The 12,608-nt window shown below is 47.6% G+C and overlaps 1 protein-coding gene across 2 annotated transcripts in view; it reads right to left on the bottom strand.

Moving 5' to 3' along the window:
• Positions 1 to 12,608, bottom strand: part of LOC149315341 (thioredoxin-related transmembrane protein 1-like) — a 47,965-nt gene that overhangs the window by 20,220 nt on the left and 15,137 nt on the right. The window contains exons 5-8 of one of the 2 annotated variants that reach the window (XM_089522987.1): positions 4,773 to 4,818; positions 4,578 to 4,679; positions 4,370 to 4,439; positions 537 to 3,417 (exon numbers count right to left, since the gene is read on the bottom strand). In XM_089522987.1, the coding sequence (XP_089379113.1) occupies positions 3,266 to 3,417; positions 4,370 to 4,439; positions 4,578 to 4,679; positions 4,773 to 4,818 (370 nt within the window). In that variant the 3' untranslated portion in view covers positions 537 to 3,265. Of the gene's footprint in view, positions 1 to 536; positions 3,418 to 4,369; positions 4,440 to 4,577; positions 4,680 to 4,772; positions 4,819 to 12,608 lie in introns of those variants that run through there. The other variant, XM_089522986.1, reaches the window with a different exon arrangement.

Here is a 12,608-nt window from a genome sequence, read left to right as displayed (position 1 = left end):
TTAACCTTTGCATCATCAGTTTGTTAGCTTTACTTTGTTTTAACCTTCAACTATCAGGAGGAGGACAGTGTGTATGCTTAAAATATAGTTGCTATGGATAACTTAAAATGGGAAAGGGGGAGGAATCGAAGGAATCAAAACAGCACTTTTGATACTGATTTATTCTAGCATGAGCTTCTGTGGCTAGACCCACTTCCTCAGATGCACATCTAAGTCCCAAAGCTGATATTTCATTCCTGCACCGCCTTCTGTCCCCTCTTCCTCACCTCACTGCCTTTGAATTGAATTCTTCTGATGTTATTTCTGCCTCTGGTACCAAATTTCCAATTAAAGAAGTCTGCCTGGGAACACATCTACTTCATTAATTGAGATATATCTACAGTCTTTAGGACCATTTCAATGTTAATTATGTTAAAAAAGAAACATAACCAAGAGTGCAATCTTATATCCCTTGCTGTTCATCAAAGATGCATCCATTGAGAAAGTTGGGCATGACTCAAAGTACGAGAGCCAAGCTATAAATAAAGAAAACCCCAGACATGGAAATACCTTTTATTACTTAGAAATGTTTCCTAGACAGGGAGGGGGTGGGAAGGAAGGGGAGCGTAGCATTTAGTCCACTGCAAGGAAGACATCCGCCCAACGGTTGAGAAGGAACATCTGTTTTAATACTGCTTTGGGCCGCTAATTAGTGGCTGGTGGTCCATCCTAAAAGGAAAAAGTAACTTGGAGCAAGCTCTACTATCTCTTGGCCCCCAGAGCCATCACAGAGAAAAAACACAGGAGTAACAGACACTGCCTCCTCCTCTGCAGAACAGTAACACATTCAGGCTCAAAGTATTCCCTACTTGTACTGTTAACCAGCAAACGCAGCTAAAGAAGGTACAAACCATAAGCCATAGATTGCATGCTGAAGATTTCCCCTTAAGGAGGAGTCTACTTGTTTTGCCACAAGCAGGCAACTAGTACAACAGGGAGCAGACGGAATTTATCACCCTTAATCGCTGCTTTATTCTGAACTGGTACCACCCACTCTATCATCTGCTTTCAGCTGCAAGAGGGGAGTAGCCTTTTCTAATAAGATACAGCTCCACATCACAGGAACCCTAAACTCAGCTGTGAATACTCCACTGAGAGGGAGCTGTGGCAATGGGGCCAAAAGCCCAAAGTTTGGAGGGAGAGCTCGTTAATGCGCATATGTATCCAGCAACACAACCCACTCTTGCCTGAGGACTGAAAAGTTAAGATGAGTCTTTCCCCAGATCTGGCAGAGGATGGGCTGCTCTCCCCACACAGCTCAAAGGAAAGCACAAACCTCTGACTAACTCAATTTCGCCACTACTGTGCCACAACAAAACAAAACATAACTGAGAAGGTTCTTTTAAAGAAGAAAGAGCAAACTCCTTCATCAAGAATCATCAAGATGGCCTCCAGAAGGAACAATGCTTCTGAACGGCCATCTCCTAGTTTTGGGGACAACTTGAAAAAATACACCACAACGTGAGTGTTCCTCTGGGAAGGAGTGTTAAGGGGGGAAATGTGACTGGGGTATAACTGCACAAACTATGGCTACCACTGCCAAATGCTGTCTTCCTTCCCACCTGAGAGCCATGTATGAAAACCTCAGGGATGGAGGATGGGACTGATTACTGGTCAGGACTCAACTCTGGCAAAAGAAAATGACATTGCAAACTAACTAGACAAGGGAAAGGAGGGGAAAAGGTGGAGGGGGAAGCATCTTCTGAATTCCAGATCAGGGCCAAGAGTGAGGTGACAAACTGAGACAACTAAGTGAGCACCTCACTCCAAGTCCCTTTCTGCAGTGGAATGTGATGAAAAGTGGCAAAGGGACTCACTGTGTGGCACTGAAAAACAACTCCCAGCCCCTTCCTGAAATACAAAGGAGCTAACTAAGAGAAACCCGTCCACACAACATCCACTTTGAGGTGGTACCCCATGTTCATCTAGAGTGGCTGCTCAGAGGGGAGCAGTTCTCACATTTGTCAAGGAAGAACTCAGAGCATCATCACATCAAGGAAAAGGGTAGCTAAACTGGAGCAATCTGCAACTGGAGCAGCAGAAAAAGCTGAAAATAAAGGAGTGCAATATGAGACAGTCTCTAAATGGCTGAAATGAAAGTGGTAAAAAGTCTCATGGGAGGAAGTTGGGCCCTAGAAAACAGAACATGCAGCCATGCATAAAGATCAATGTGTGAAATGCTTGTGGAATTTCACAGGAATTACACCAAAGGAACTGGCTGCAAGAATCTGAGCTGTTATGGAATAGAGAGGATTTGGTAAAAAAAATGGAATCAGGACAGAGAAATCCCATTCAAGTTTCTATCCTTAGTTTTCAAGCTATTAAAAAGGAAACGTTAATGACAGAACAAACAAACAAGGGAAGCACACTGGTAACTTTATACACTGTCTCTCCCACCCCTCTGCCAGCAAGCCTCCTAAGCACACACAACCTCAAATCAGATTGGAGCAAGTCTGGGATATGTCATCTATCTCCTGGATAGGAAAGCAGGATCAAAAGATAACAACAGGTAGGGGAAGGGCAGACTATTGTTCAGAGGGAAGCAAAGGGACAATACTAATACATTACAGGCAAAACATCTGGGCTGCTGTGGGTCAGCTGCAAGGACTTTCCAGTTTTTGAACTGGAGATGCCATGGGAGAAGCAGCTTTGGAAACTCTCCTCACAATGCTGCCACTGAGACCCAGACCCAAAAGAACTCCAGGGCATCCAAAATTAGCTGTACATTTCCAACCTTGGTGCTCAGTTTAGTCTGTTAGTCTGTTAGCTCTCTTTTTGCCAACCCAAATGTGAGCAGCTTTTAAGCAGCCTCTTGTTAAGATGAAATGTAAAGGAGAGAAGAACGGTGGTGGCCCAGTTGAGTCCTCCTCTCCCTGAGCTACTTCCACACCGCCAAGGAAAGCTGTAGGACCCCTGCCACAGTCAATGAGGGCCAACCTTATCCAGTGCTGCACACTGGGCAGCTGTCACCAACTTGGCATGGAGAGTTAAAGCCATGCGTTGTTGTCCTTGCGCACCTCCCATCCTCTAGTGCTCTAAACACCAACTTAATACCAAGTTCTGAATACGGAAAAACTTGAAACCATTTGTTGTGGGCCTTGGTTGACTCAGAGTAGGAAAAACAGAGGAGGACCCCCTGCCCCTGCAGCCTGGCCTGCTCTATGTGTTCAAACATCATGTAGTAATGCAGGAGGAGCCAAAAGCCAGGGGAGCCTGTGGACGGGAGCTACGACTCCTCCGCTTCGGCTCCTGGCATCACGACACGTTGCCTCACTGTGTCTGGCATGGGGAAAGCATGAGGCGGCTCCCTGTGCTCCACTCCAGTCTCTTCTTCTTCAGAAGTTGTTTCCAAAGGCGGAGCAGAATCTGGAAGCTTTTCTAAAGAGAAAGGAAACCTTTACCATTAACACAAAAACCTCTGGGCACTCCTCTATGGTCTACATTACAGCTGGCCATTCACAAGCCCAGAAAACTGCCTCAGAGCTGTTACAGCTCTCCCCACCATCACCACCACCAAGCCAAGACATTCCATGTCTGCAGGAGAAGGAAATCACCAAACTACCTGGCTAAGTCCACATAGCCAGCTATAAATTTCTTATGACCTCCACTGGGGTCCTTTGTAAAGCTCATCAGTGTCTGGCTACTGGAACATAGCCAGAAATGTCTCTGATCCCTCATCACTTTCACCAGAAATGGTTGTGGGAATACCAGAAATACCAAAGGAACACACACAGCAGAAACAAGAGTTCTAGGGCTGAACGATTTTCAGTGTCTCGTTCCTGCAAGGCTAGAAATTTGAGGACTGAAATAAGTTTTTTTGTGTGAGTGGAGTGGGTCAGAATTCTTTTATGGAGCAACATGCTCATTTTGCTCCTTTTCTATAGCGTCCACCCATGATAAAGCCTCTTTTTATAAGTAGGAACTCCATAATGAAACAGGATTTCAACAGCTGAACCTGAGTCCTCCCGTTGGGAGGGCATGCTTTCAGGATGCTCATGCAATTATAAAACAAGTGGGATGGAAAATACTTTTTAAAGTATTCCAAGAGGGCTCTTCTCAGACAACGACTACCAGGAATTAGTCCTGCACCAATTTCACTGAAATGAATGCCAGTTCAGCATATGATGTGGGGGCATATGATGTGCCGTAAAAGGATTAACGGTCTCTCCATCTATTGCCACCTGTTTCCAACTTGAACAGAACAGAGCACCATCTGACAAAGACTCCAGGATTCCTGCTTTGCAGTCATGTTGAAGCAGCTTTCTATAGGCAAGGTCACACCTTTATTTTCCACACACAACTAAGATCTCAAGCCATGTGCTCTACTTACTTTTGTTAGGGTACTGCGGTGGCCTGTGCTTTTTGGAAGGGCAAATGCAATCTGCCAGAAACACCATTACCTGGGGAAAGAAAACCAAACCACACAACAACAACAACAACAACATGATATTTCATGTTAACAATACACTGGGACTTCCACTTTAAAACAAACTGCCCCATTCCCTGTGTTTCTATTATAATTAGGAGTACCGACTTACAAGCCCCAAGAACAGTCCTGAGAACAACGTTGTGCTGGCAAAGATGGTGTAGGATCCCCAGGGTGGTATGCCAAGGTCTTCTGTGAAATAGTTGTGGCAGTGCTGCAAGAGAAGGGAGGGTGATGAGAAAAAACACTTGAGCCAAACCACAGGGGGCAACGTGCTCTTGATTCAGGGAGGATTTGTGGCACGTACCCTGATGCACATGGAGAGCTGGAAGAGGGCAGACATGCAGCTCATCCTGCAAAGAAGCAGAAGATAGGTAAGCAAAGCAGAGGTCAAAAGGAGACGTAAACCAAAACCAACAAAAAAGAGACGTAAACCAAAAGGGCTGGTTTTGACCTATAAAGCCCTATACGGTTTGGGTCCAGGCTATTTGAATGACCGTATCTCCCTCCATGAACCCACTAGAACACTGATATCATCTGGAGAGGCCCTTCTCTCTGTCCCACTATCCTTTCAGGTGCATTTGATGGAAACAAGAGAGGGGGGCCTTCTCCAGAGCTACTCTCAGGCTCTTGAACTCCCTCCCTAGAAAAGAGAGGCTAGCTCCATACCTGCTTTCATCTCAGTAGCAGATAAAGACATTTTATGCCCCCAGGCTTTCTCAGACTGACATGGGCGCTGTAATCTTTGCCATTGGCAATAATCTTTACCATTGGCAATAATCTTTGAAAACTCCTGGAAAACGGGAGAAGTCCCAGCAGACTGGAGGAGGGCAAACGTCCCAATCTTCAAAAAGGGAAAAAAAGACGATCCGAACAATTATCGTCCAGTTAGTCTGACATCAATCCCAGGAAAGATTCTAGAGCAGATAATTAAACAAAGAGCTGGGGATGTTTAGCCTGGAGAAGGTTAAGAGGTGATATGATAGCGCTATTTAAATATTTGAAGGGATGTCATATTGAGGAGGGAACAAGCTTGTTTTCTTCTGCTCCAGAGAACAGAACCTGGAACAATGGATGCAAGCTCCAGGAAAAGAGATTCCACCTCAACATTAGGAGGAACTTCCTGACAGTAAGGGCTGTTCGACAGTGGAATGCACTCCCTCGCAGGGTGATAGAGTCTCCTTCCTTGGAGGTCTTTAAACAGAGGCTGGATGGCCATCTGTCAGGGATGCTTTGATTTGGATTTCCTGCATGGCAGGGGGTTGGACTGGATGGCCCTAGTGGTCTCTTCCAACTCTACGATTCTATGATTCTATGAAGTTTTATAAAGAGTTTTTAAATTTTAATTTTGAACATGTATTGTTTTTATCTTTTTTGGAACTTTTTGGAAATTGCTTTTTAAACTGTGTATTTTTAATGCTTTGTACTGTTTTAATTTGGACTACAGTCAGCCCTCCGTTTTCGCAGGGGATCCATTCCACGCTCATTCCCCATGAAAATGGAATTTCACACATATTTAAACTCCATAGGCTTGAATGGGGGTGCGTCTCCATGCAAAGCTGCGGGCGCACTCCCCCATTTTAATCCACTCCGTTTGTTCCTCGTGAGTAAGCATGAAGTCTGCACGCCCCCTCCGCCTCCTCGCCGGACTCCGCAGCCAGAGCCGCGCTTCTGCCGGGCGGCCTCCTCCCGGGGTGTCGGAGGTGCGCATCTGCGCACCGCCCCGGGAGTGCCGCCCACGGACTGAAGGGGCACCGTTTGCGGGACTCTTTTTTAGGCTGCTTTGGCATCTTGTGGCAGCCGGGAGCGGGCCCTTTAAAGACTCCTGGGGGGAAGACAGGGAGAGTGCTCGCCAGGTGAGAGCGGCGAGCTTAAAAGCCGGACGCCCGGACCTTCCTGCCACGCCCCCTCCGCCTCCTCGCCGGACTCCGCAGCCAGAGCCACGCTTCTGCCGGGCGGCCTCCTCCCGGGGTGTCGGAGGTGCACATCTGCGCACCGCCCTGGGAGTGCCGCCCACGGACTGAAGGGGCACCGTTGCGGTACTCCGCAACTGCGCAGCTGCGCAGTCTTTGCTGGGCTTGGGAGGTTGTGGGTTAGCTTAGAGCAGAGGATGCCTGCGGTGGCTAACCTCTGCTCTTTAAATTGCTGGTGTAGGGTGGGGGGAGGTCATGGACGCGGGGGATGCATGGGCTGGGGAGGAAGGGGATAACATCACTTTGAGCGGAGCTCCCATTGACGTTGTGTGGGGCAGGGGGAGGCATGGCGGCGGGAGGAGGGACTTGCGTTCCAGGGGAAGGCGAGATCGATGCCTCATATCTATCTCCCCTTCCTGTCCCTCTCCCAACCTAAGGGACCTGAGGGTCACTCCAACCGTGCCACAAACCCTGTCGCTGCTCCTGTGCAACGCCAGATCGATCAACAACAAGTCCCATATCCTCCACGATCTGTTGGAGGACCAAGGTTGCGATCTGGCTTGCATTACCGAGACCTGGCTTGGGCCTGAAGGGGATGCTGTGTGGGCTCAGGCCCTGCCTGCCGGGTTCTCGGTGAAGGACCAGCCCAGGTTAGGTGGGCGGGGGGGGGGGGGGGTGTGGCCTTGATACATAGGAACACCGTGTCCCTCACTAGGAACCACATCCGACAGACGTCCCATATCGAGTGTATTTACCTGACCCTAAAGGCGAGGGACAGTCTAGGGATTCTGTTGGTGTATCGGCCACCCCGTGCGCTAACGGACTCCCTTAACGAGCTGACACAGCTGGTCGCTGAACTGATGCTGGAGACGCCCAGGCTACTCGTCCTGGGCGACTTCAACATCTCTCTCACGGCCAGCTATGTTCCACCCGGTGCAGCTCGCGAATTCATGGATACCATGGCGGCCATGGGCCTGTCCCAGCTGATTCTGGGTCCTACGCATTGTGCGGGTAATACTCTCGATTTGGTCTTCTGTTCTGATGCGGAAAATCCGTGGGTGGAAATATCTAATATTTCCGCCCTGCCATGGACGGATCATTTCCTGGTTGAGGCAAAAATCAAGGTCTCTACCCAGATCCCTCCCGGGGGTGGTGGACCTATTAGGATGGTCCACCCTCGAAGGCTAATGGAACCCAAAAGGTTCCAGGAAGCCCTAGAGGGATACATGGTTGGAAGTGACGGCGACTCTGTTGATGCTCTGACTGGTATCTGGAATACCGGTCTCTCGAGGGCTATACACAGTATCGCTCCCAAGCGCCCTCTCAGACCCGCTTCCAAGCGTAAGCCCTGGTATACGGAAGATCTCCGGGCAAGGAAGCGGGAGCTGCGACGGCTAGAGTACCGTTGGCGGAAACACCTTCGCTTAGACGACAAGACTCTCCTAGCCCAACTGTTAGAGGACTACGGAGAGGCGATACGAGCAGCAAAGAACTCGTTCTATGGTGCTCGTATCGCGTCCGCGGAGTCGCGTCCAGCAGAGTTGTTCAGGGTAGTCAGGGAGCTAACTCAGCTCCCTCCTGCCCTGAACCAGATCCTTGAACCTTCTAAGGCCTGCTGCGACCAATTTAACAACTTCTTTGCGGATAAAACTTCTCGGATAAGCGAAGGTCTTAACGCCGACATTCAGGCAGAACCTAGAGTAGAGGTATCCAGGGCCTCTGTGGACTTTATTAAACTGGATCGGTTTGAGTTGGTAAGTACCGAGGATGTGGACAAGATCCTCGGAAGTGTTCGGAAGACAACCTGCTCTCTCGATCCCTGTCCCTCGTGGCTAGCAGCCCAGGGGGGACCGGCTGTAACTCTATTGTTACGCCGGATCATTAATACATCTTTGAGGGAAGGGCAATTTCCATCCGACCTTAAATTGGCCATTGTAAAACCTTTATTAAAAAAGCCCTCCCTCGACCCCCTGGTATATAATAATTACCGGCCAGTTTCACTGCTGCCATTTTTGGGGAAGGTGATCGAGAGGGCGGTTGCAATCCAGCTTCAGGAGGTCTTGGATGAAACGGATTATCTGGACCCATTTCAAACTGGCTTTCGGGCGGGTTACGGGGTTGAGACGGCCATGGTCGCCTTGGTCGATGATCTCCGTCTGGGCATCGACAGGGGAAGCGTGTCCCTGTTGGTGCTCTTGGACATCTCAGTGGCTTTCGATACCATAGACCATGGTATCCTTCTGGGGCGTCTAGCAGAGGTAGGAGTCGGTGGCACTGCGCTCCAGTGGTTCCGCTCCTATCTCTCTGGAAGGTCCCAGATGGTGCAGCTGGGAGACGTGTGCTCCGATGAGAGGGCCCTTAAAACTGGGGTCCCTCAAGGAGCCATTCTGTCTCCCATGCTATTTAACATCTACATGAAACCGCTGGGAGAGATCATCGGAGACATGGGGCGCGGGGTTATCAGTATGCTGATGACACCCAAATAATCTTCTCTATGTCTCCGACTGATGCAGTGACTGAGGATGGCGTCTCTCCTCTCGTGGCCTGTCTGGAGTCAGTAATGGGCTGGATGAGGGAAAACCGACTCAAGCTGAATCCAGAGAAAACGGAGGTACTCGTGATAGGTTCCCCTGATCCAGGAATGGCGGTTGTTCCACCTGTCCTGAACGGGGTCACGCTCCCTGTGAAGGACTCCGTGCGCAGTCTGGGGGTGCTTCTTGACTCGTCCCTTCGTCTGACTGCTCAGGTGAATGCGACGGTCAAGAGCACCTGTTATCAGCTTCAGCTTATTCGCCAGCTGCGCCCATACCTGGCCCAGAGAGACCTTGAAACTGTGGTACACGCCCTGGTAACCTCGAGACTGGATTTCTGCAATGTACTCTACATGGGGCAACCCTTATACCAAACCCGGAAGCTTCAAATGGTGCAGAACATGGCAGCCAGGCTGGTCACTGGTACTTCCAGGGCCAGCCATATAACACCTGTGCTAAAAGATCTCCATTGGCTGCCCATTCGCTTCCGGGCGCAATATAAGGTGTTGGTGATGACCTATAAAGCCCTAAATGGCTTGGGCCCAGGATACCTGAAGGACCGCCTCTCCCCATACATTCCGCCCCGCACCCTCAGAACATCTGGGCAGCAATTACTTAGGGTTCCCGGGGCGAGGTATGTCTCCACCACCAGGAGGACATTTTCCATCGCCGCCCCGGCCCTTTGGAACACGCTGCCCATAGAGCTCCGCTCAGCTACCTCCCTGGCCCAATTTAGACGGGATTTAAAGACCTTCCTGTTTGGAATTGCATTCCCTGATTAAGGTCTTTTAGGCCTCCTTCCGCCGCGCTGGCAACGGGATTGGCTAACCTGGGGCCTTTTGTTTTTATGTTTTATGTAATTGTTGTATGATTTTAATGTTTATTGTTGATTGTATTTTTAATTGCTGTAAACCGCCCTGATCTGATGGAAGGGCGGTATATAAATAAAAATTTTATTTATTTATTTATTTAAATGGAGGGGCAACTGTGTTTTGAGTTTTGTTAGCCACCTTGAGTCCCTGTACTGGGACAAAGGCGGGATATAAATAAATATGTGAAGTTGAAGGCTTTCACAGCTGCATCCATTGTTTTTCAGGTTTTTTGGGCTATACGGCCATGTTCTAGAAGGGCTTATTCCTGACATTATTATTATTATTATTATTATTATTATTATTAACCTTTATTTATAAAGAGCTGTAAATTTACACAGCGCTGTACATACAATCTTTTTAATTGGACGGTTCCCTGCCCTCGGGCTTACAATCTAAAAGCATCTGTGGCTGGCATCTTCAGAGAATGCTGGCAACCTTCCAGGTTATATGTACTGTTGGTGAGACAAGGTAATTTGCATGTTGAAAACACTGACATTCTGGACCATGCCAACAACTATCAGGTCCGAATGCACAGGGAAGCAATTGAAATCCACAAACACCTGGACAACTTCAACAGCAAAGAAGAAACTCATAAAGTAAACAAAGTTTGGCTACCAGTCCTGAAAAACATCAGAATCAGGGCCCAGCAAACGCAAATGAAAGCCACCCAGGCTCAGGGGAATTCCCAGCAGACAATGGATCATTAAGTAAATGTAGGCCTTGCCATTCAACAACTAAACAATACCCGGATTTACATGCAAATCACCTCCTCTCAACCAACAGTATATATACCCCACTCTCTTCCATGCCAGCATTCTCTGAAGATGCCAGCTGCTGCCGAAACATCAGGTATAAACTCTTCTGGAACACGGCCTCATAGCCTGAAAAACCCACAAACAAACAAACAAATAAATAATAAAAACAGGGCCACAAGGAAACCTTGAAAGGGATTTCAGTGCTGCCAAATGGCAGAGTCCTGCTATCCTCTGGAGCTGGGATTACAAAGGCCATGTCCTCCTCTCTCAAGGACCCCAGTACAACCAGTATACACATTCAGAACAGTTTAGGAGATGAGGCTGAACCAGCGCTTTCTGGGAACCTCAGAGCAAAATTACACACACACACACAGCACACAGAGCATACTAAAGAAAGCATCCCATTGCCAGGCTGTCTTTACATTTAAGGTGCTTTCTCCCTACAAGCAAAGGAGCTTATTTAACATACAAGGCTCAGCATTTATTGTTGGGCTGTGTTTTTCATCTGTGTATTTTTTGGGGTTTTTAGTTTTAAACTACTACATTTTGCCAAAGCCAATGGGCTAGTAGACAGGATTGGACATTGACCAAGAAAGCCCAAAGATCCAATTCTGGTTTAGCCATGAAACCCACCCATTTGAAAGGATGTATATGAGGGAGATCACAATATCACAAACCTAACCTGCCACTTTAGGGTGTTGCGCTTGCAAAAGGCAAGTGGACTGACTGCTCCCCTGATGTTTTTGTTGTTTTAAGTTCCACTTAGTATAGCTACAATAATTCTTCCCGCTCCACGTCCCAAGATCTCTTACAATAAAATCAGCTGCACAAGTTAAACTGTGGAACAAAAGGATAATTAAATCTAGAATTGTCAAAATGATTCCCAGAACAGATACTACAATTGCACAATTTAAAAAGCTGACATTAGAACAATATAACAAAACAACAGTTCTGGGCATCACAATTCAAAAAGGATGTTGAGAAATTGGAGCGTGTCCAAAGGAGGGAGACCAAAATGGTGAAGGGTCTGAGAACCATGCCTTATGAGGATGTTTAAGCTGGAGAAGAGTTAAGAGGTGATATAATAAAGCTATTTAAGAAAGTTTGTTTTTTGCTGCTCCAGAGAACAGGACCCAGAACAATGGATACAAACTCCAGGAAAAGAGATTCCGCCTCAACATTAGAAGGAATATCCTGACACTCCCTCAGAGTGTGGTGGAGTCTCAATCTTTGGAGGTCTTTAAGCAGAGGCTGGATGGCCATCTGTCAATGGGGATGCTTTGACTGAGAGTTCCTGCATAGCAGAAGGGGGTTGGACTGGGTGGTCCTTAGGTTCTCTTCCAACTCTATGATTCTACAAACAAAAAAGCAAGTCTGCAATGCTGGATGCAGTCCAGAGTTGCATGACACACCAGCCTGGACTTCCTCTCACGGAAGCTGTCTCACAACTCCTCTAAATTTGTAAGTGCTCCTTTTGCCACACTTTTCCCTTCTGCTTTAAGCAAAGGCTCCCTTGACCAGGGGGAAGGGAGAGGACCCAGGCAGCTCACCTCCCTCAACAAAAATGTACCAAAGGTTCCAGCATGCTGCTTTGGATCTTTCACATTACTGGTTTGCAAAGTAATTGACTTAATCTAAACCAGGGCAGATAACAACTTCCGATTTGGAGAAGGCATGCAGACTGCTCTTTGCTAGGCGCCGGAAGTGTCATGCTTCTGCCCCTTTTACCAATCCTCTCCCTTCCACCTTCTATGGGAGGAGGGTTGGACAAATTGAAGCCCCCCCCCCCATATTTTTGGAATCTCCTCCCCAAGAATTGGCGGACCACAACCTCTTTAGACAACTTTAAGTCTTAAAGACTATTCTATTCAGGGAAGCCTTCCAATTTTCTTCTTGATTTTATGGCCATATTATTTGTATTAATTTACACTTTTATAGTATTGTTTTAACTTTGTTATAATAATATTTTACTAATTTTATAATCTTGTTTGTGGTTTTTGTTTCTATCTTTGATTGTTGTTTTCTTTCCTTTGTAAAGCGCTATGTAAAGCCTATGGTGCTATACAAATAAA

Source organism: Sceloporus occidentalis, unplaced genomic scaffold, assembly GCF_023333645.1.
Source record: "Sceloporus occidentalis isolate IW3139 unplaced genomic scaffold, rSceOcc1.0.p SCAF_4, whole genome shotgun sequence".
In the NCBI taxonomy this organism is placed as follows: domain Eukaryota; kingdom Metazoa; phylum Chordata; class Lepidosauria; order Squamata; family Phrynosomatidae; genus Sceloporus; species Sceloporus occidentalis.
Note: the sequence above shows the minus strand (reverse complement) of the source record. Positions and strands in the feature narration are given on the sequence as shown.